Source organism: Centroberyx affinis, unplaced genomic scaffold (genome assembly GCF_046629955.1).
Source record: "Centroberyx affinis isolate AG114_WGS23_722 - 3 ecotype Tasmania unplaced genomic scaffold, CSIRO-AGI_Caff_v1 ptg002144l_1, whole genome shotgun sequence".
NCBI lineage: Eukaryota > Metazoa > Chordata > Actinopteri > Beryciformes > Berycidae > Centroberyx > Centroberyx affinis.
In genome coordinates this window covers 252,207-276,539 of record NW_027280462.1, presented here as the reverse complement: position 1 = coordinate 276,539, position 24,333 = coordinate 252,207, and the positions used below count along the sequence as shown (strand labels likewise).

The 24,333-nt window shown below is 40.3% G+C and overlaps 2 protein-coding genes across 2 annotated transcripts in view; both read left to right on the top strand.

The window, feature by feature from the left end:
• Nucleotides 1-388: 388 nt before the first annotated feature.
• On the top strand, nucleotides 389-2,285 carry LOC139654717 (cytochrome c-b). Its single transcript, XM_071531863.1, has 3 exons — nucleotides 389-507; nucleotides 1,301-1,477; nucleotides 1,577-2,285. Exons 2-3 carry the CDS (start codon nucleotides 1,306-1,308, stop codon nucleotides 1,720-1,722), a joined length of 318 nt encoding a protein of 105 aa, XP_071387964.1. The 5' UTR covers nucleotides 389-507; nucleotides 1,301-1,305; the 3' UTR covers nucleotides 1,723-2,285.
• Nucleotides 2,286-4,751: 2,466 nt separating this feature from the next.
• Nucleotides 4,752-24,333, top strand: part of LOC139654723 (dual 3',5'-cyclic-AMP and -GMP phosphodiesterase 11A) — a 31,044-nt gene continuing 11,462 nt past the window's right edge. The window contains exons 1-10 of the mRNA XM_071531871.1: nucleotides 4,752-5,555; nucleotides 6,344-6,502; nucleotides 15,923-16,012; nucleotides 16,655-16,795; nucleotides 16,954-17,018; nucleotides 18,929-19,061; nucleotides 19,498-19,573; nucleotides 22,008-22,075; nucleotides 22,196-22,288; nucleotides 23,405-23,455. Of these exons, the coding sequence (XP_071387972.1) occupies nucleotides 4,767-5,555; nucleotides 6,344-6,502; nucleotides 15,923-16,012; nucleotides 16,655-16,795; nucleotides 16,954-17,018; nucleotides 18,929-19,061; nucleotides 19,498-19,573; nucleotides 22,008-22,075; nucleotides 22,196-22,288; nucleotides 23,405-23,455 (1,665 nt within the window). The 5' untranslated portion in view covers nucleotides 4,752-4,766. The remainder of the gene's footprint in view (nucleotides 5,556-6,343; nucleotides 6,503-15,922; nucleotides 16,013-16,654; nucleotides 16,796-16,953; nucleotides 17,019-18,928; nucleotides 19,062-19,497; nucleotides 19,574-22,007; nucleotides 22,076-22,195; nucleotides 22,289-23,404; nucleotides 23,456-24,333) is intronic.

Sequence of the window (24,333 nt, the reverse complement as noted above, 5' to 3'; positions counted from 1 at the left end):
TCACGGGTCTAATCAATCTTGAATCAAGTTACTTTTTATGGTCACACGGTTGCCTGACAACAGAAAAAGAAAGATATGTCAATGTACGTTTCACTGAAACTCAAAATAAATGATTTAAGCCTGGGTCAGAGGGGATGGAAAGTGGGCTTCTTCTTCCTTTCCCCTCATTTCCGGGTTGGAACTCCAGTCCGTTTCTATGGGAGGGGGTCAGTGTAATGTGTTGTCGACTGTTTATTTTTGTTGATCATTTTGACACCCGTAGGAAACTATCACATTGTCCCGGTCGATTACACAGTACTCTGGTTTACACAACCGTCTCACGTAACGTACGTGATGAAACAGTCATGTGAGTGGGAGGAGCCGTCTGGGAGTGACGTTTAACTGGAATAAATTTTCTATCAAAGGACGGAAGTGCTCTCGTGAATCACCGGTGACTGAGCCGGCAGGCGGACGTAAAAACTGAGGGATTCATTCTTAATAAATCGGCGAAATATACACTGAAAGGAGGTAAGGTGGTGTTTATGAAGGGTTTGAACCTAAATGGGAAGCGTTTTGTAAGTTGCTCTGGTCGTTGTAACTGCCGCTACGACTTTATTTTAGCTTTGCCGGTTATAAGGCTATCCGTGAAACGTGGTCTCGTCTCAGTGGGTCACATCATGTGAAAGAATGTCTAAATTCTAATTAAATGACTTTATTGTTGTTGAATCAGTCGCCTTTCTACCTATCGGGCATACTCTTATAACGTAGGTTAACGTTACACCGTTACATTCTTTAGATTCCTTGCCAAATTTTACTATCGAACGTTACTTCATTTGACGTTATCCAAGCTATTGCCGACTTTTTGTTAGAAATGTTCACAACACAAGGCCCGTGTAGTCTAAAGGAATTTGTAAAATAAACTCAAATATTAGAAGTTAAATTAAAAGTCAGTTGTAAACGTGCCCTGAAAAAGCCGGGCCACATCTGTTGCGCAACATAGAAGCGAACTCCCTCTTGTGGACAAATGAGGGAATAACCATTTTACGTAAATTTGAAAATAAGAGCAGTCCCTATTTAACTAGTTGTATGTGGAAAAACTACATAACCTACCCGTAACACGAGTTGTCTGCTGTCAGCCTTGTGAAAGTTGAACGTATTGTCTTCCTTGTTGCATTGCCAGTCACACAACATGTAAAACCACTATACCTACTGTTCTCTGGTATGGAAAAGACCCAATGCAAATGAGTTGTTGTAAAAAATAATGTGAGCTGTGCCTGAATAAAATTCCACTTACCCTGTGTATTTTTTTTTCTTTGAGAAGGAACCATGCCTGGAGACATTGCCAAAGGAAAGAAAGCATTTGTCCAGAAGTGCGCCCAGTGCCATACAGTGGAGAATGGTGGGAAGCATAAGGTTGGGCCGAACCTGTGGGGTCTGTTCGGACGCAAGACGGGCCAGGCAGAGGGCTACTCCTACACAGACGCCAACAAAAGCAAAGGTAAATACATGTGTATGGATAGTCTTGTGGTAGCCCTCGAAATCACGCTGTTTGGTTTGCATCATCATTGCATCAACTCTCTCCTCGCTTCCGTTCCAGGCATTACCTGGGAAGAGGACACCCTCCTGATTTACTTGGAGAACCCCAAGAAATACATTCCAGGAACAAAGATGATCTTTGCCGGCATCAAGAAGAAGAACGAACGAGCCGATCTTGTAGCGTATCTGAAGTCTGCAACTTCATAAAGAACTCGTCATGTATGTGTCTTTGCCATTTTTCTGTCTTCTTGATAAACTGTTCGCTGAAGGAGAATTTTTTTTTTTTTCAAGAATCTAGGACTCTTCATCAATTTAGTTCTTTCTTTTAAGGCCTTACATCTGGTGCAAGGTTGAGATAGTGCAGCTATCCCAATACCAGGCAGAACTGCAGACGCTCTGAGTGGTGTTAGCATCATAAGTTGCCATATTTGTCACAGCTGTACCTCAGTTTTTACTATGTCCCTCCATTCTGGTGGAGTAAATGATATCCCCTGGTTTTAACAGGTTCCTTTTTAATATAATAAATTATTGAACCATATACTGTGTATTCAGAATGTAGTGAGTGAAAGCTGTGTGTAATATTTGTGTCATCCATTATTTTTTTCCAAAATGGTTACTTGGTTGATAATCAACATGTCTTAATCATTCAGTCCGTGTCTGTTTCAAGAATATGCTTGAAGGTTCTGTCTGCTCCAGATTTGGGTAATGTCTTACTCATGACTGATACCTCACCTGTCTTTAACAATGTCTTTAGATTTGACAGTTGAATAAAAGTAATTACACTAAACACGTCCTCTTGCATTAGTTTGATTGTAATGCTTACCCAGAGGTGAATATGTGGTCAGTTTGAGATCTGGCTATAATTATGTGCTTGAATTGACAGTTAGGTCTAATATGGAGAGCAGAACAAGCTCGGATCTAGGACATAGGAGATAGCAGTTGGTTAGTCCAGACTCTTGTCTTCTGTGGTTCCTCGGTGGTGGAACGAGTTACCAAACTCCATTCGATCCGCAGAGTCCCTCTCAATCTTTAAGAAAAGGCTAAAGAGTGAACACCTTCTCACCCGATGGACTGTCACAAAAAAACCCCAAAAAACAAAAACCTCTATCTACCTCTATGCACTCTATGCACTGCCTCGTAGCACCTATGTCCTGTTGGACCAGAACTTAGCTTTATGGCACTTACTCTTGTTGTTCTCTCCTGACTAGATCCTTGCTTGTGTTGTATGAAAATCTCATGTGTACGTTGCTTTGGATAAAAACGACTGCCAAATGTTGTAATTGAAATTGTAATATGGGAAATTAGTGAACCAAAGTCTAGAGTGGTAGACTTTATATCTTAATATTTGCTAGCAAGTGTGTATATATATATATTTTTTTACCACAATAATAGTTCAAAGTGACATTAAGTCCATGTCATGTCATGTTGTCTCTTTAAATTCATGAGGCCAATACCTCAACATCAGAATATGTGTTACCTTGTGTTGGTCTGATGTGTCTATGAGGTATATTTTGGGGTAGTTTACTGAAGAGAGTAGTTTTTCCCTTTGAATGAAGAGACTGGCGTTTTGTACATATCTAAGTTGGATGTGGATTTGGAAGCTGATACATAGTCCACACATGTTGCATATTTTTACAGGATGTAGGTCATTTCAAAAGTGTTGTGACCCTAAATGAACTAAGGACAAAAAAGTCTGCATATTAACTAATGGCGTTGATTGGCCTATAATGAAACCTCGAGTATTTTTTGTTGGTTCATTGCATGTAATCCATAGAAATGAGAAGAGTTTCAAGCAGCATGGTTTTGACTTGTCTTAGTCCTATAGGCCTGTATGGATGAAGAATACTTTTATTCATTGTAAATTGTGCATTTTACCTCCCTCTAGCGTTCAAAGTCTACAACTGCACTCACATTTTCTAAGGAGTGTGGTACTGCTTATTGTTGCATCAAGGAATTTGATTTTCTGACATCTTCCTTTTGCCAATAATAACTGTCGATGTTACATGAGTAAATGCTATATGCCAACCACTGCAGTTTCTCCGTTTGCCAAAGTTTTGAGGTTAAGTGTAGGACATTGTTGAGTTGCAGTATTTCTATATGCTATGAAATTCATTTTCCTACAGGCGACAGTCTTTCACTTTGATTGCACTTGTCAGGCAGAGCTATCATAAAGGCACCAACAGTACCATCACTAAGGCTTTGTCAGTGAATTCAAATGAGGCCGCTATGTGTGCCAAATTGACGCAAGTAAAGTCTAATTTACACCATGTTAATTCACCCATTCAGCCATTATATATCTAGAGTAGCTATTCATTATTGCAAAAAAGTCAAATAAGAGTCACACATCATATAATGTGATGCAGTTAGTGATGTAATGGTAAAGCTAAAGAAAGGGTGGGTAAACTACCTTCAGTCAGTGATCATCATAGGTTAAACAGCCACCATTATAAGAAACAAACAAATATGATTCTATAAGAACATATAATTAGCCCAAGAATAATTATATAGCCTAGCTTGCATCTTACTGTTTGATGCATGCTATGAATTTATAAAGGTGAAAGTTGGGTAAGCTTAAGGGTAAAAAAGGCTAATTTATTGAGTTTATAGGTGGATTTACCCTCATCTACATCTCTGCTCTCGATAAGCAATAGCCCTATTAGTTGATGCTGCTGATGTTATTGTTGTTATCATCATCATCATCATCTTCATCATCATCATCGTTATTATGATGATTATTATTATGTATATTTGGAGTGTCGTCCCAGGGAGTGCAAACGGTTCAAATGGGCTGACTGCTGAAAACAGCCTGAGCTCCTGTGTGACGAGGAGAGCGTCAGCGGGACCGAGCCAACCACAGCCAGCGTCATTTGCACACAAGAAGACCCACACGACGGTGATGCTCGGTAGTGGCTCTCTGCATAATTTCCAATGCCTGTGATACGTGAGCCCGTATTTGCATCCACATTGCATTGGCTTAGATGTGCTTTGATTTGGTTACAGTAAGCCAACAGCGTGGAAATGTTGTGGAGGAATACGCCGGTGCGCAAAGGGAGTCTCCATCCTTCTCCCCACTGAGTGCAAACTGGAGATGTAGCCAGAGCTCCAGGGGAGTTTCGAGCGTAATGCATCTTGGAAGTTGTGGTATTCAAAGGATTCTCTACTTTTTTGACCCTCGGTAAAACATCATAGATGCCATTTCCCCGCGCGACTTCATGGATTTGGTTCACTGAGAACCGCCTGAAGAACAGATAATGGCAGTGTCAAATATGGTCTTCTCTGACGTGGAAAGTTTTCTGGACACGCACCCCGAGTTATTCGAGGACTACCTGAACCGAAAGGGGAAGCATAGCATGGTGGAGAAATGGCTCAAGAACCACCAGGCGGTCAAAAGTCCGGCGGCCGCCGCTGCTCCCGCGGAGCCCGAGAAGAGCGGCGCGTGCAAGGACAGCTGGGCGAGCAAAGGCGACGGGCTGCAGCGGCGAGCCTCGCAGAAGGAGCTGCGCAAAACTTTCGCCAGGTCAAAGGCCATCAACGCCAACAGGACATACGACGAGCACGTCAACTCCAGGGCTCAGGAGCCGCTGACGAGCATGAGGAGGAGAGCGCTGCTGAGGAAAGCCAGCTCTCTGCCCCCGACCACTGCCCACATCCTGAGCGCCCTGCTGGAGTCCAGAGTCAACATCCCCCAGTACCCGTCCACCGCGGTCGACTTCAAATACTACCTGAAGGAGCACAACGAGAGAGAGTTTTTCCTGGAACTGGTAAAAGACATCTCGAACGACTTGGATATAACTAGTCTCAGTTACAAAATCCTGGTGTTTGTTTGTATTATGGTCGACGCGGACCGCTGCTCCCTGTTTTTGGTGGAGGGCACGGCCAACAAGAAGACGCTGGTTTCCAAATTCTTTGACGTGCACGCGGGCATCACGGTGTTGCCCTCGTTGAGTAATTCGGATGAAGTTCAGGTGCCGTGGGGAAAGGGGATCATTGGATATGTGGCTGAACACGGAGAGACAGTAAACATCCCTGACGCCTACCAGGTGCGTGCTCCTCTTGGTGTGCGCGTGCGTGTGTGTGTGTGTGTGTGTGTGTGAGAGAGAGGGAGAGAGAGAAAGAGAGAGAGAGAGAGAGAGAGAGGGGGGGGCGGGTTGTTCAGTCTGTCATTCATTCAATCAGTCAAACAGTTAATTGATCATCAATCAAGCGGTGTACCACAGAGCTGAAGGCATGGAAAAATCGACAGGACCAGTCCAGCAGATGCTGTAGGTCTACTGGTTGTCATGTCATACATATAGAAAAAAAACATTACTGACTGTAGTTACAACAAGCTAATGCATGAGAATTCCCATTCCCTTTTCATAGTTTTTACAATTCCACAGTAGGAAGCCTGATATTAAGCATTGGACACAATATTGTGTTACATTAAACCCTGAAAGCTGTTTCATGATGCTCGCTGTGAATCAAAGTGACACTAAATACCTAAGACAAAGGTAAAGAAAAATGAAGTCTGTTGCCATTGTCTGTTGCTAAGTAGACACCTTCTTGGTTAAAACATACAGTAGAAATCAAGAGTAAACCACAGTGACATCACTCCTCCATGTCAGACATGTGTTGCACTTCTCAGGGTTCAGGACATCATTTTATAAAGCAAACCTGCGATAATGTTGTTGTCTTTCATAGCCTTTGCCTCACACTTCTCCATTTGAACAGCTGTGATTGCGTGACTTGAGGTTGTCAATATTTACTGCATCTGAAAATTAGAGGGGAAAGACTGGGTTCGTTTTCGAAACAACTGCTTACATCATGACATTATGCCCGTGGATTGCAGGATCGACGCTTCAGTGACGAAATTGACAAGCTGACAGGCTACAAGACCAAGTCCCTCCTGTGCATGCCCATTCGCAACAGTGATGGAGAGATCATTGGAGTTGCTCAGGCCATCAACAAAAGTCCAGGTGGAGCTCTCTTCACTGAGGATGATGAAAAGGTAATTTCAATATTACATGTGAATAATGGGGGGAGGATTGCAAGCTGCTGTAATACGTATGCTGCTGCTGGCAACTTGGCATGTGTAGAATAGATCATGGATAATTTTGTCTTTCTTTGTTTCACTTCTATATTACATTGTCTCATCTCACAACTGCTTAGTTATCCTCGTAGTCCTCGCCTCATATGTATTTAAAGGTATGAAGGTGTGCCTCCCTCTTTACTGAAAATCCCCACAGTCCTTTAATACTCCTGAAGCAATCAACTTTATGAAGCACAAAACAGAGAAAAAAACATATTTTTTTAGGCACTCTCACTTCAGACCATTGACTATTCCGCATTTGTGTTTAAAAATGAATAATTGTGTGTTGAATGTATAAAAAAATGTCATTTTTAAGGTAATTTAGCTCATCAATTTCATATCCTCTTAATTAAACTGTCCCCGTTTCTTGCCTTTAATGATTTTAGTGAATGAATGAATGAAAAGATGAATGAATACCTTTATAATGCTTACAAGCTAAAGTGTTAGACAGTGAAGCAAGGTAAGGAGGCAGAGTTTCTCATTTCCCTTTGTGTTAATGTTATCACCACAAAAAAAAAGAATCACCATATTGCCTCACAGTTTGATCAAATTTGAATTACTGTGGCACAGTAAAGTGTAGTGCAAAGGAAAGAACAGGCCTAAAGTCAAATAAATGCTCATAGACTTCATGATTCATGTGCGGCATTTCAAGGACATTACTCAATTGTTTTGTAGGCAAGCACGTTTTGTGGGGTTAGGATTATACAAGCATTGCAGGGCTGGAGTGATGCCATTTTTCTTTGCTGTCCATGTTGTAATACTCTTGAGTTTGCGATAGCAGTGATAATAAACATAAGATGGATGTCTCTGAACTAAAGTAACTGGTTTTCCTCATAGTTTGCACCCTTAACTTTATATCATAAGATTACTGTTTTGACCTGCAAGCAGCTGTTATAGAAAAACTTTGATTTTCATTGTTGATTTTGGTGTGAGCAAATAAGAGTTTGGAAAATGTATTTACCACAAACCTCAAACTTAAAACAAGGTTTGCTGAGCAGTCCTTCATAAAATCAAATTTCTAATTCTAATTCAGGTTTATTTTTGTCACTGTAATGATTGTCTTCCTTTGAAAATATGCAAGTGGCGTGCCCTCTCAGCAGGGCAAAGACATGACTCAGCTGAACAGTGAACAGGTGCTGCGGGGTTGAATGGTCAAACACACTTTCCTGGGATCATGTACTGTCCTTAGAGGTCAAAACGTGTAAAGAGTAACACCATCTGTAGACACGTCAGAGACAGTCTCCCTTTTTTGTTAAACCACTTCAGATTCTCTGATTGTTTGGCACCCAGTTTAGTGGTGTGCTGACATACATGTGACATACATGTTTAGGAAAAGTTCTGCGTCTCAACATTTTCATAGTTTCACCATTTAGATCATCATTTAGATTTCACCATTTCTAGGATTTATTATGGTTGCCAAGGCATTAACACCAGCAATATAGGACTTTTGGTCACAAAAACAGAATGAAGTTCATATCATTGACAGATATTTGTCCTGAGATATTGTGTTTGAGCAGAAATCAATCAAGTGATATTCAAATTCTTTGGAGCACAGAGTCCAGTTATTTGGACGAGTCGGCTTGTTGCATGCTCTTGACCGACACGCCTACCGGTTCAGTATGTTATTGCTTCGTGAATCAGCTCAGCCTGTAAACAGATGAGCACAGTTGACATTTGCAACTAAGACAAAGACACAAATGTCTCTTTGAATGAATATAATGTGTCAAAGCAGTGGGTGGGGGTCTCACATCTAGCATCTGTTTCTGAATGAATGTTTATTTGGCTCCTCGCCATTTTCAGAGCGGCATGAGGAGCGCTGGTGTAGCCCATTGGCGATGCCAGGCTGATATTAAAGTTCATGCTGTCTTGTTCTGTCACTGCAGGTTTGAGCCCTGGTAGGGTAGAAAAGAAATAACATAAAAGCACAAAGCTAGTTGTGCTTTTATGTTAGAGATAGTTTTCACTGTAGCAAAAGACTGTAGTTTTTTATTTATAGTATGTTTTTCTCTGTTGGAACTGTACAAACTTCAGATTAGATCTAGAGTCCTATCCACTGTTTATAATAGATGGAGATTATGAATTCTTTTTTTTCTTTCCCACGTTTTTAGTACGTTTCACATTGCATTACCATCACACTAATGCTTGGGATGGCTACAGCTGAATTAGTAATGAAATGCAATGTTAGCATCAGAGAACACAGTCAGCTCCTTGCACAGAGGCTGCAGCTATGCTTTTATGGGAAGACCTTGTATTAAGAAAATGTATCACACTTTTCAAAGCATTAGATGATACTGCAACAGCGGATGCCATTAGCTGGAGATGCTGCTGATATTAAAACAAATGCTGCTCTCTACATACTGAAACCGTATAGGATAGTTAAACACATTATATGGCTGGTTTTAAATGCCACACTGCCTTAATTGTGTTGTGTTGATACCCTGCAGGATTGGAGTCCTTTGGGGAGCTCAGATAATGGTTCAACCCATGTATAATTGCATTGTCTCATTATCTTCTGTGGAAGAATATGGTGATTGAATTCATTTAAGCTGATAAGCTGATCATGTTGTTATCTCGATCTTGATTTTCTTTCATTTGGCATGGATTTTTATCATTTTGCCTGTTATGTGTTATGTATTTTAATTTACAGTGAATTTTCCCTCAATAAAACACGAGTTCCTCCATGTAGGTTCTCTCTGCCAATACAGTTTAACACCTGTGTGAGTAGATTGACAGACAAATAGCACTCGCACCAATCTCCCATTGCTGTGCTCCCCCTGGCTGCCAAAGTCCCTGTCAAATTGACTTGAAGCAATACTATAATAACCACTTTCACACAATTTCCCAATGTAAATACACAGAGAAAGAAGAGAGAACACAATTTCTGCTTGGTGCCAGGTTTTTAATACATTCCTGCAGGATATCAGATCAAAATCAAATTTACAACCGCTATAACGACTTCCTCACAAAGTGCTTTATATAACAACAAAATGTTACAACAATCCACTTAAACAAGAGAAAAATGAACAATATGAGGCCAAAATGTGCATGCAGGTGTGTCTCCATGTACTGTGACTGTGCATGCGTGTGTCTGTGTGTGTTGGTGTAAGTATGCATGTCCAGTGTGGATATGAGAGAGCTGCGGGGCAACGAGAGAGTGGATGACATAGGACCAAAAAGAATAAAGGCTGACCTAGCTCCAAGGCCTCTCAAACAGAGACGGACGGGAAGGGATGGTGGGATGATGAAGGGGGGAGTTACTCTAGATTGAAGGCTATGCTGGATAAGTGAGGATGTGGATTGAGTGAGGCATAAAAAGACTGTGATTCAGACCTGTGCAGCTGACCACCACAGAGCTAGACTCCGAACATTGATTCTTGATATTTAACGCGTGCAACGCATGTAAATTAACCAAAGTTTAAACACCTACATTTAGCCTGCTGAGATGGATCCTTCCCAACTAGCTGGCTGGATAAGATCCTTGTAACTCTACTGCAAGTCGTTTGTTTAAGTGCCATAGTTTGTGTAACCTGGGTACAAAGCTGAGCCCAACTGTCCAGTGTAACATACCATGTGTTGATTAGAAGCAATTTAACCTCTAAGTTGAAACACTTTCACTTGGCTAACGGAAGAAGATTGGACAAGATTGTTTCTGTTCAAACAACAAGCAAGAATTGTGTGTGTTTGTGGATAAAGGTGAAGGATTGTTATGCAAATTTCAACTGGTTTTCAATGTTTCACAATCATCATTCTATAACAGCTGACACACAATACAGGCCACTGTTGTAGGCTGTAATGTGTTGTAGGAGTTCCTCGTATATTCTATCACCTTCTTGTCACAAACAAGGCTTCGCCGCCGCTGTCTTTGTCTCTGAATGTGAATGAAATCTAAATTAAACCTATTGAAATGATTGAGGCTGTCTTGTCGAGCCATGTCACAAGTCTTTCAAGGATATTGCCGGCATTGGAGCCTGAAAGGTGGCCTAATGAAATGACAGCGAGACACGACAGTTGGATTCACGTGAGCCTCACATAGCCCGGTTTAGGTATCTGGCAGATATCAGAGGGCCCAAAGGTGCCAGTCGCCCTCCTCATCGTACAGCCATCAGTGACAGAGAGTAAGAAATGGTGCTTTGTTCTTTTGATTGGCTGCATTCATGTTGAACTGATTTTGAAATGATGAACTGTGGCTCACTGCCTAGGGAGCAGCACCTTGAAGAAAATCAAGAGTAATTAGTGCCAATTTGGGCTTGAAGTGATGATCATTATGAGCGGTTGGGATTGTAGTGATTCACAGTTTTCTGTGGCCTTCAAGGCTCGCCACTAGTCTGAAGAGTGCTCTGTCCTATTTCAGGAAGACGCATTGACTTTCCAGATGTCTTGACAGTAAGAAGAGTGCAGTGGCAAGGAAATAAATGTGAAAACCCTGCTTGTTTGTAGGGTTTTTTTCCCCACCAAGTTTGAATAAATAGATATTTGATCTTCATGTGTCATTTCAATTCAATGCAGCATTATTTATCCCACATGGGGCAATTTAAAGGATGCAATTAGAAGGTACAAACAAACATTAAAAACAAGACATAGAAAACACATATCACATAACAAAAAGAGACAAGGCAGGACAGATTAGCACAATAACAGTTGTCCATTTGCATATTTGTGCTATTAAAGTGCAGAGTGTAGGCAGAGGTCAGCGGTCACATGCATATAACTGAAATTATAATACTTTACAGTTGAGCAGTATTAGAAACCTCACAATTCTTATTTAAAAATGTTTGGGCACTATCAAACTTTGTTTGTCACAGTGTGTAATTTTCTACAAATGAAGTCTTTATTGTTCTTTAGTGTTCTTTATTGAGCAATATTCAATCAATAAAATTAAGAAACGAAAATGTAACTTTAATTATGAATCTGCTCTTCTTACCTGCAAGTTTTCCAAGCCAAGTAGCTTAACTTTACTTTATTCTCCACAGAAGAGTTTATGGCAGCTCATCAGATAGGGAGCCAGAAAAGTGAGATTACATTCTCACCTCATATATTCAAATAATTTGTTAATTAATTAAATCTATATGCCACAAATGGGCCTTGCACTTTTGTGCTTGTTTCATGATTGACAGGTGCAATCTGTACTTCGACTATAACACTAACTCTGGAAAGATACCCCACTACTGACGTAACCTGTCTTTATTTCAGTGGATTAGAGTCATTATTTCACTCTCAAATTCATCATTTGAGCTCTTGGTGTCAGGAGAGACAGTATATAATAGCCAAACACAAGTTTTAAATGGATTTCGAAACTTTCACATTACTATTGTTTGTAAACACTGGAACTAAATGAACCTATAGTTACTGTGGAATGTGAAAGATCAAGAAACTATGATACAAAATAATCAAAATGACAGTTGATATGTAAGTGATCCCTCATTGGTTAAATCTTACATAGACCACATTTTGCTTCCCAAAACTCAGAGTGGAATACACAGTTGAGTCAGTGATTGACTCAAAGTCCAGATCTTTAACAAGCAGAGAAGCCCATAACTATCACATTAAGCATGGTGACACTGTGCTGTATGTTGATAAAGGGCCATTCATTAATTAGTTAATTCTTAATTATTAATGCTAGTTGGGTAGGCTAATTTTTTCAGACAACAAATTAGCATGGATGAACAATCCGTTATCACTGTGAAGCATGGTGGCAGTAAGTTGATGTTAATGGACTGACTTGTACTCAGATTCAGCCATCGAACCAGCAAAGTCTGCTCAAAACATTCTCAAGAGGGGCTCTATTACTTTTTCAGTATGAGTACTACACTATAATGCATTGTAGTCTTGATGAGTTATTTGTCACTTAATAAAATAATAATAATAATAATAATAAAAGATAAACATATTTTTTTTGTTATAGTTTGCTATATTACATACATTTTTTTTTATCTGTATTCTGATTCACTGGATGATCAAATATTTTTCCCACCACTGCATGCTGCTTTGAGTTGCATTGTTACACTGCAGTGTTACATCGGCATCTCAAAAACTGAGGTCGTCACATCTGTACCCATTTAGGTTGTGTTGAATTTGGAGACTTATCTGTTTGCAAGTAATCGTCACATGAAACATAGCATTAATATAAGTGATAGAATTCATAAAGTCTTATTATTATGCCTTTGTCCCCTTATAACCAATTCCAGTTTATCTTTTGCAAGCAAAGACATATTTCTCCTTGGTTTTAGTGTGAACTCTTATCTGCAAAATACAAGAAAACCTCCAAAGAGTCACTACAATTTAACTGTTTTCATTTATCTAGCGGAACTAAGTTCCCACAATTGTTTATTGCCAAAGCACTTCAGGGAGATTCGTCTGAGGAGTAATAAGTGTGTATAAAGACTTGATCTATCTTGACATTACTGCACTGATGCAACAGCCACTGTTCAAAGGTGTTGTGACCTCTCTTTGCTCCTGGCGTTTTTCCATGTACTTGTGAAGCACACAACAATTTAATTATTCATGTATAATCACAATAGCTAGAATGCTGCCCTCTTGCTATGATACTGTGTTTATTAACTCTGGTTTCATAGTACCCATAAATTAGAGCCAGTCAACTGCGTTTTGGATTATAACATAAAACAATTCTGTATCATATTTCAGGGACTACATTTGTATGAATTTTAATTTAGAACCAACTTGTATATCATATGGTGGCATTTGAAAGGTTGTTTTATCCGATGAGCGGCGGCCTGTGTGGAACTGGGTCCATTCAATGCTGTTAAAGTGTTATTGTGGGAAAGTAGGCCACTCAGTGACGCCATGCTTCTGCACCATCACAGTCAATGAGCGGCCATAACAGCAACGGAAGACCCAGACTCAAGGCAGCGAGGAAACAGGATCATTCATTCTCACCTGATCTGTGAAGTGTCTGGAATTATTCATGTCCTAATTGAATAACAGAGTCAGTTGCATTGTAAAATTTGTCGTGGTGTAGATTCCTCTTGTATAAATATTTGATGTCACTTTCAAAAAGAGCAATCATTGGTAAATGTATTTGCAAAAGTGCTATGCACTTTGCTGACGCAAGCGAGGGAGTCCCACATGAGATCAGAGAAACTAGAGAGCTTCATTTTATTGCTCAGAAGAGTGTTGGTGGAACAACAGTGGTTTCACCGTATCATACCTTTATGTAAAGTCACAGTGAACACAACTTGTTAACTCCACTAGTAAGGTAGTTGTTATAGACATGGCTAGTGGAGAAAGAACTGTAATTTCCCTTTGGCTTGCTTCATATGAAATTCCAGCTGTGGACCGGGAAGTCATCGAGGTTAGAGGGACAGACTGCTGTCGAGCCCCCGAGGCCATGGACAGTTAGTTTCGTAATTAAACCACTCTTTACTGGTCAGTCCACAGGTCTCAAGGCAAAAACTTCTTGTTTGTAATGCAGCCTTGTATAATGGCCTGCCTGACAGAATGTAATTAGAGAGAGCAGTGCTTTTCTCAGGTTTGCCTGTTACTTCCACGGGCAGATCCATAGCCAGGTCCCCAAAGTCCTGCTCGCTAATGAATCTGCTCCTGCTGGGGCTATTGATGGCCACAGCCTTTCTGGAAGATCATTATTAGAGAATTCCATAGGACAGCTGAAATGGCGTAATGTACGAGCTTGTTGCTCTGCATCATCTGTTTTTCATGGCTAAAGACAATTGCATAAGGCATTTGATCATGCATAATGACTGAATGAAGTACACAAAGTTGCTTTACTCATTAGTCATGACAGCATAATATTTCATATCACATTATGAGATGTTAGTGATTTAGTAATTTAATTTGTACTTAACTTGAAGCACATGTTAAACAGTGTTATAATATGCACATCATTGCGATATGAAAGAGCAGAAGAATTCCATTTTTGATAGAGAAGCTCCATTCTTTTGCTGCTTATGTCATATTTTAGTCTCTCTTTAGTATTAACAACCAATTCTTTGCTACAGTAGATGTACTATTCAAAATTAGAAAGCCATCACTTCCAGTGAAATATAGTGTGAGAAATGCAAAGTGTGCTAACTGAGGAGACCTTGAAGGTTGCCTTTTTGGATTGTTGAGAGAAATATGAGCGATTAGAGAGAACGTACCAAAGGAAAATGTGTTGAGTAAGTCCCAGCTACAAGCTTCACAGCTATTAAAACAGTGCCGTAGCTTCTCATGGGTTTTGCAGTGCGCATACTTAAAAATTCTCCTATTCTATTCCTCACGTGTTCATTGGTTGTTGATGAGTAACTGATACATTATATTTTCTAAAAGGTAAAGAGATACTCCTGTATCAGGGGCCACAGCTGAGTAACTTCCCATTCATGTATTGTTGTAGTGTCCCTACCCTCAGGTCAGGCCGAGGGCTGGTAAATATTACTGGGTTTGTTGTACTGATTTTATTGTTTACACAGCAGCCAGATGCTAAAGATAGATAACTAAACAAAGAGGCTGAGTGAGGAAGCAAACAGCCTAAATTCTATTGATTCCTTGTTATGGGGCTGAGTGTCTCTCAGATAAGGCTACATGGTCAGGGAGTTGGAATCGTATAGATTTCAGCCTCTTCATCGCAGTTATCTCTATTCACACCACAGCTGTCTTAATAGTACGCAGTTACATCCACCTCTCAATATCTTCTGTAGCGTGAGATTGTATACTTCACAAAATTGCTGCGTGTTATGGATCAACAGTGGTGAGGAAGAAAAGAAATGCGGTTCGATTCCAAACCAGCAAGATGCTGATTGGATTTCAGGATGCACATTAACTATAGCCACCAGGCCATATCAAGTGATTACGTTACATAAAGGAAATATGAATTAAACAGGAAATATAATATAGAATTCATGTTATCAGCCAGAGGCACAGTGGGTCAGACTATTCAGTCAAATGGTAAAATGTCAGCTGAATTGATTTATTTGTCCTAGCAAGTAATGATGCCGATGAAAGGCCATTTCTTATTTGTTCCAATTCAAAAGCTAAGTTTTTCATGGATGGAAACATTACTTCACTCACATTTATTGTTTTTGCTTTCCCAAATAGCTTTAATGTTATAGCCAGTCATAAAATTGACTACAACATTAAAGCTATTTGGAAAGAATAGCTACACATTACACAAATTTCAATGAGAATGACATTGCTACACAGAAAAGAAAGATACCAAATCCTTTTTTTAGTTATAGCTGTTTGGATACCTCAAAAGAAATTTGGCTGTACAATAACAGTTATATTTTGCATCATGGACAGTGTTTGAAAAATAACCCCTGTATTTGTGTATTTAGCTCAGCGATGACAGAGGTGTACAAAGTTGATGAGGGTTCGATGTGTCCACAGGTGCTGCAGATGTACCTGCCCTTCTGTGGTATCGCAATCTCCAACGCTCAGCTCTTCGCGGCTTCCAGGAAGGAATACGACAGGAGCCGGGTAAGAACCACAGGGCCGACCGGGACAAGGTTCCTCCCCCTCCATCCCCAGGATCAGCCCCCCCCGCCTCTCTCTCTGATGCTGACAGTGAGGCTGAGTATTGATCAGCAACAGCCCACTTGCTGCCACTGCAGTAGGGATCAGCGAGCAGCCCTGCCTGGACGTTTCCTCTGGTCCACCAGAGGGGGATGGGCCGGGATCCAGAGGGGGGCCAGGGCCGCGGTCTAAATATCCCAGGGAACGTCTAGAGATGCGCTAATGCATGTCAGACATTGATCCCTGATGGAGGTGAACATAATGAGAACAGAGATCAGTGAAAGGAGGAGAGAAATGAGGAGAGCCCCCTTTACACCATAGGATTTTTATGTGCTTGTGTATTTAATTGGATTGGTATTGCCTTAGATGAAGAGTCTAATTTACTTTTATTGGGGAAAGCTATCATGTTATATTACCCTGTCAGTTTATGCTTTAAGAATAATAATGATTATGCTCTAATAGCTTAGCGAGGCGAAACATCTTTATTTAAAGGGCCTTCAGTAGTACTTGCTGACAGATGGCTTATTCAGTGGGTCTTGCAGAAAGCTTGTGGTTCAGGTAGGCGGGAGTGTTGCCAATGGTTTCTTGTTTGTTGCCGGTGTGCAGGCTCTCCTGGAGGTAGTGAATGATCTGTTTGAGGAGCAAACTGACCTGGAGAAGATTGTCAGGAAGATCATGCACCGAGCGCAGACGCTGCTCAAGTGCGAGCGCTGCTCCGTTCAACTGCTGGAGGACATTGAGTCACCGGTACCTTTCTTTCTCTCTGTGTATTCATCGGTCTACCTGAGTGTGTGTGTGTGTGTGTGTGTGTCTATCTTTATATCCGCCGGTGTGTCTGTCTGTACATTATGTACCATGTAAATTTTAGGGAATTTTAGTGATTTTTCCCCTTTCGAACCTCACAGGTGGTGAAGTTCACCAAGTCATTTGAGCTACTGTCCCCTAAATGCAGTGCAGACACTGAAAACAGGTATGTATTGTGTTCAGGTGTTCAAATCTACCCTACTTTAAAATGCTATAAGTAGGATTATCACACTAATATGTCACTTTAATAATTAGACACAATTCTAAATGGGCTACCTTTAATACCCATTTGATTTGGCTATGAGGAGTCGTCTTTCCTTGTATACATATGCACATACCTATGTATGGGTAATGTGCAATGTATATATTTTATATTGGCTATGCACGTGCACACACACACACACACACACACACACGCTCAGCTCTTAGAGAACTTCTGCCCTCGTTCCATTTTCCCTCTGCTGACGTTAACCCATTCACTAAATAGTCATATCTCCACTGTTGTTCGCCTTCACCACCACTGCACCTGTAAATTTCGCATAGAGCCTTGGTTGAATCATTAGAGCCTCCATCAAGGACGAATTCTCTGAAGGTTTTTGTCTGTGAAACTTTGTCGGAAAAAAAAAAGGAAGTATGAAAATTGAATATTCCGGAGCGCTGTGGAAGTAATATGCTGATTCTGAATGGAAGGCATACTGTAGCAGCCCTCCTTAATTGGGTTTTGGTGCTTCCCTCTACTGCTAGGCATGGTTGAGTGGAGAAAGAGAAGCTTAATATTGTGTGGGTTGTTTATGGATGAAAAACAGCACCAAAAGGAAGACAAATTATAGTCCTGTGCTTGCCATAACTGACGTGGACACTTCAAGGCAGCAGTGATAACCGCAACAGTAATTAAAAAAAGTATCATAACAGAAGAAATACCAGTAGTAAGAAATAAGTAGCAATCAAGGAAATGTCAGGCGGCACGGCTGGCCAGTTTAGTCTTTCTGACTGGACACACTCAACGCTGATTTGTGTTGCTGCTGTCAGATGAAATCCACACTGTTTTATAATGACAAATAAATAGCCACATTGTGATTCCACGTTATAAAGTACACAGCATTTAAATCCAAGCTGAAAGGAAACAAAAAGTGTTCGTGTGATGACACTAGTCTTCCTGAAGGTTCACATCTGAATAGCAGGGACCGCTGTGCAAGATTTATGTGTGTAATTAAGTGAATAAATTTGACGTCAAAAGCTGAGCGTACTGTAGGATTTCTAATGCACCTCAGAATCCCCAGCCGCCCCCATGGGGAGAATAATGTTGAGCTGGTGCATGGTGCTGCTAGTGTGTCTGTGGCAGCTAAATGACAGACGAGAGAGAGAGAGGGAAGAGACAGAGAGGGAGAAGAGAGACAGAGAGTGGGGAAGAAAAAGGAGGGGAAGAATCTAGCCATCACACCTATGAGGCTTATTCCCCCCTGCACTATATGAGTTTCACATCCACACAGAGCCATATCACTAGATCAAAGAGATTCAAAAGATCTGACATCAGTGTCTCTCCACCTTTATTCTAAACTTGAAAGATGAAATAAACCACATTGAACATTTACCTTGTTGCGTTTGAAGGTAAAAAAAGAAAAAAGTCAATGACAGCCTACTGCAATGAATGTGAATGGGAAAGTCTGAGCAGGGATGCAGGTGTTTCTGTGGCAGAGTGTGGGGGCGTTTGGCGAGGAGGAAGACAATCAGACAATTAACTTTTCATTACTTCATAAGCTGCAGGAGAAGCTCACTGATATCTACTGTATGAGAAGTTCATTAAATGCACATCAAGGTAAAAGAGGGTCCACAAGGAGAAATAACAATGGCCTTTTGCAAGCTTGCATTTAAGGTATGAAAGGGAATGAAACCTCTTATTTATTTAATTATGACAAAAAATATTTGTTTTATATTTACATAAAGTTATCGTTTGAGAGTGATTTTGCAGAATCGAACGTCTCCCGAGAAAAGGCAAGTGGAGAAATTAGGTTGAGTGCTATCGCTTCCTTTCTGTTCCTTCTGTCATCCTTTCCTCCTCTTCCTCTGTATCCCCAGTTTCAAAGACAGCATGGAGAAATCTTCGTACTCGGACTGGCTCATCAACAACAGTATTGCAGAGCTGGTAGCATCCACAGGTCTGCCTGTGAACATTAGTGATGCCTATCAGGATCCTCGCTTTGATGCTGAGGTAACCACTGATACAATCTCACTGAAACAATAGATACCTTTTAAAACTGACATAACTGGGATTTTTTTCCTGGTTGAATTATCCCAATAAGCCTTATAAAATACCCAACATGAACCCTGTTTTCATTGGTGCCACTTTCCCATGTTATCAACTGCTGATTGGTCTCTGTAGCATAATGTTTCTTAAACTGAATCCAGCAATAGATTCTCACACTGCTATTGCTATTCCACCACAGGTGAGGCACATATGCATAGTTAATACTCCGGTAGCGAAAATAGAATGTACAGTATGCATAGTTTAATACTTAAAGCTAAAATCTGGCTATAGTGCTGAGTATAGTGCTTACCATTTCCATGCAGATGGAGAGTATGTACTGTACCTGTGTGCATGAATCACAGTAACCTTTCTCTTATATTTACGCTCCCCTGGTTTTTAGGCAGACCAGTTCTCAGGCTTCCACATCCGCTCTGTGCTTTGTGTTCCTATATGGAACAGCAACCACCAAATCATTGGTAAGTCAACATATAGGACTTCCTCTTCTCCTGAACTTACTTCGTGATGAACGTTTTTGATATATATCAAAAGAAAACATGAAGTTTGCATGTGTTGATAATGAGATTTAAACAAGAGTAGTGTAATATCTGTGATGCATTTATTTGATTTGATTTATTAGACAAAAGAAACAGAGCATGGGAAAATGTGCAGTTTTCAGAAATTGTCAAGGATAACACAAGAAAGCCGATAAGCTTATTTCCATTGTAGTACTTCATGGAAATGGAATTATAGGAAGCAATCATACAATAACAGGCAAAAAGACAAAATTGGCAGCCCAATACATTCAAGAAACCATACAATACATACAGCCCAACACATTCTAGTTCATAATACAACATAATACTTTTACCGCTGACATCATGTAGCACTTGGTTCTTTCAAATTGCTTTTTTTTTTTTTACATTTCCACTGCATTGTAGAGATTCAGCATGTTGAGCTGAGTGTGAGGTTGCATGTGTCTGATTAGAGCCATGCTGCGCCATCACTCCACACTCAGAGGAGGAGTTCCCTTCTCCTGGCTGTGTGCTTTGTGTTCCTGAATCAGCCCCAGGCCAACACCACTCTGACACTCTGATAAATCATTGATCTCTAGCCTGGTGTTGGTGCTGGATATTGCAGGGAGAGGCAACGCTAGCAGCTCCACTCGGCCCACTGAGATCTGACGCGGGAAGTCATTAGTTTTGTTTGAGTGCAAAATGATCAGCATAGCTGCCGCAGATGGTCAGTTAAAACCTGTATGTGTGTGTGTGGGTATGTGTGTGTGTGTGTATGTGTGTATGTGTGTGTGTGTGTGTGTGTGTCTGTGTGTGCACGCGGCTGTGTGCATGTGTACGTACATATTTTTTTGTGTAGGTGTGAGTGCATTTGTCGGGGAAGGGAGAGAGAAAAGAGAACAGAAAGAGTGAGGGGAGAAAAAAATGTTCTGTGTGTGGGTGGCACCTGAGGACCTGGAGTGAAAACCATTATACACACAAAGCAGCAGCAGAAAAAAATCTCCAGTCAAGGATACATTCAATCAGAAAACTGATATCCTTGTGTCATGCACCAAGGTTAAATCCAGCTCATGCAAAGTCTTTTCTCCTGCTATCACAAGAAATCCTGTTGTGTCGACAACAATAACAATTCAACAGATTTGAAGTTAATTAGCAAATGTCAGTGAAATTCACATCAGCATTTCTTGACTTAACATGATTTAACCAAAAAAGAATGTTCCTGTTGCCTCTTTAAGTCCTATTCATTTAACCATAGTGATGGTTACATTTTAATGATGTTTGTGTGGCAATTACCAGCCAAACTCTGAATGTGTTTGGCCTGGTGATTTGACTACTCCCAGGTCAAAAGAACCATCTGAATTTCACATGAAAAACAGAAATGATCCCTTCTTCGCTATTGGAGGTTGTTGTAAAAGTATGTTGTGTAGTTCACTGAATGCTTTTTGGCCTGTTTTACAACAAATAAATCCATTCTGTCAAAACTAGGTAAATTTTAAGTTCCAACTAACTAAATGAGTTGACTGAGCTGCCTTAGACACAGTGTACTGACAAACATTTGTACAGTATTGAACTGTATTTTAAAAACTGTGTCTCATGTTGGAACAATAGGCAGACTGCATCCAAGCCTATATTGTATTTTAAACCAATGAAATCAGACTGAATAATGGTTTTAGGTACATGATTAATCCTGTTTTAGCACTATGGATTTCTAGATATATATGTTGAAATTAAAAAGTGTCTTAGGCAGGTTTGATTGACCTCCTAGAGAGGCATAAAAATGGTAATGTACTCTCTGGGGAAATTTCTTGTTAGCATAATTTCTCTGTGACGATAAACGTCAGCTCTCTATCAGTTAACAGTTAGCTTTATCGACAAAGTCCTCTTTTTTTTTCTTTTTTTTTTAAATTAGGAGATAAGCTAAGATGAGAGAAGCCTGTGGTTGTATATCCAAACCAGGGAAGATAAATGAAAGGCTTCACTCCCACAGCAGTGTTGTGGACAATAACTGGACCTCCTGTCACAGATAACAACATTAACCGGATAGTTTGGATTTCACCAGTGCTACATTTCCCTCATTTTCATGCAATCTTGTGTCATTATAATGAATGTAAAATATCACTCTATATAGCCCTTTTCATCAAGTCCATAGAGATAGAAAAAATTGATTGAAAGATCATCACTGTTGTGGAATTTACTATCTATGTAAAAGGGAGGCGTGTCTCTCCTTTATTGACATTAATAATGCATTTGATCAATGACTTGGAGTGTGTGGGTTTGATCCTCTGTTAATTAGGGGTAGGTTTGGTACACCAGAGCCCAGCCAATATCAAGCCTGACAACCCCCATCAGCATTACTGCTAAGTCCTCATTGTCTGGATAAACTCACTTTGTGTAACAGGCGTCGCTCAAGTGCTGAACAGGCTGGATGGGAAACCATTTGATGACGCAGACCAGCGTCTTTTTGAGGTATCACACTTTTTATTTTGTAGGTTTCTTCTTTCTTCTTTGGGTATAGTGGAAATCACTGGGGCTGAGCTTTGCTTTGTTTGTGCGCTGCTTGATCGGTGTGTTTCATTCCCCCCTCAGGCGTTTGTGATCTTCTGCGGCTTGGGCATCAACAACACCATCATGTACGACCAGGTGAAGAAGTCGTGGGCCAAACAGTCGGTGGCTCTGGATGTAAGAAACAAAACATCCCATTCAATTTCCTGCCTCTTATCAGATGTTGAAAGAATACGTGACTTTTTCCAATGTAAATCAGCTCTTATTAGATCTATGCACAGAGATGCAAATGCAAAACTTTTTTTTATATACACAATTTAATACTTGGTGTTTTGGTGGACTGACGTCAGGTGACTCTACCTTTCTCTTTCCTTTCTTTGTGCCTGCGTCTTCTTTGCCATCCATGTCTCATTGTGTGATTGTGTGTAAATCTTCTGTTAGCTTCATCCCTTCAGTCCTCTCCACCTATCCTCCTATCCCATTAGTTATAATAGCATTTTAGTTTCTTCTTCTACTACCCTTGTATGCTGTGTTGAAACATTTACCCAGAAGTCACAAAAAGCAACGACTGCTGCATGGCTAATATAAAACCTCCTTTTACTTATTCCCTCTCAGGGGTCTGTGTGTTTTTTTTGCTCCCTTTTTTTAGTATCATATTTCTACAAGAGTGTACGTATTAAAAAAGTGCTGATCTCTCTTTGTAGATAACCTTCTCACAAAGGTTTTATTGATAATTAATGAGAGGCAGTGAAAAGCAATCCCTCATCTTCCCTGCAGTATGTAGCCATTCAGCACTGTGCAGCCTTTACAGTGTGTACTTAGATTACTGTAGGGAGCTTTCAGGTGCATTATAGTAGTTAGTGCCACTCAGTTTCAGGGTAGGAGAAGTAAAGAAATGGAGAGATAGAGCCGTTTAAGGGAGAAGTATAGAATGAACTAGTATGTAGATGCATTGCTCCTGGAAGCGCTGAATAAACATGAGTGTTTCTGATCAAATAAGCGACTGCAGGTCTGTGCAAGGTATTTCTCCCAGGAAATGAGGGAAACACGAGGATGGAATCAGGGCTGACATCTCTGTTCTGTCGAGTGTTATAGAGCCGTGTGTGTGTGTGTGAACCCCTGCTTCCTCATCTGGTGGATACACTCCATTGAAATGCAGTGGTAGTGATGTGCTGCATTTTCAACTGTAGTCTGCAGTTGTGCTTCTGTTGGAGCCCCACTGATTGTTTCTCTAAGTCTTAATGATTTGAAAAAATACCTTGAGCAAAAACTCTGTCATTATTTTTTTTGCAGGTTCTGTCTTACCATGCCACTTGCTCCAAGACTGAAGTCGACAAATTCAAGGTAACAGATAATTACCGCTCAGATCATTACATTTATCTCAAATCCGTTCGTTTCACTCCACAGACACAGTAGACAGACACAGACATTAAAGTGACAATTCATTGTAAAAAATCGCTTGTTATTCCAGTGATCTTGTATGGTTTAATTTATATTTGTGAATACTGTTCCATGAATAATGAAGGAAGACTGAGTTTGTTGACTCACATAATGTTTGTTTGAGCTTTTTCATGTAAATGAGCTTCAGTTCACTGTAGAGTTAACAGCTCTTCACCAGAAAATATACCCATGACTCCCCCAAAACCCCCCTGTGTAATGCCACAGTGTCCACAAAGACAGTGTTCATTGTTGTTAATATAAACCTGTAAACCTAGACCAGGAATAACATGTCGATTCTGTTATAGTGTTAAGGCAACAATTACAGCCTGATATACCAAAGTAGAGTAAGATGTGTATGCTTCTGATACAGAAAGTGTAACTATGGTTCACAATGAGATAAAAATCTTGGATATTTAGTTCAGAATGCAGCTGGTTTGCTGATAGGCCCTTTAATTAAGAGATCTATTTCTAATTAAAACACTGGCACTCATTAACTTAAAATGGGAAAGAAAAAATCTATGGTAACAGAGAATTGACAGCCTGTCTCTCAGACTTCATTTTCCAATTTCTCCCAAGAACTGCAGTAGCGTGTGAGGTATAGATATGGGTCGAAAATTCCCAGGTGAAAATAAACTAATTGCGGTATTTGAAATGGATTACTCCAATCAATAGGCAATCATTTTCATTGCATTATTTATAAAGTTGAGGAAATGAAAATATCTACATTCCTAATTGACGTGACATTTCTGAAATGTAGATATGACCTATTTTCCTGCACTTTC

Excerpts from the sequence above, each read along its gene's own strand:
- LOC139654717 (XM_071531863.1), top strand. The coding sequence starts at position 1,306 with ATGCCTGGAGACATTGCCAAAGGAAAGAAAGCATTTGTCCAGAAGTGC. Across the intron at positions 1,478-1,576 it reads AGACGCCAACAAAAGCAAAG|GCATTACCTGGGAAGAGGAC; the intron begins GTAAATACATGT and ends CTTCCGTTCCAG.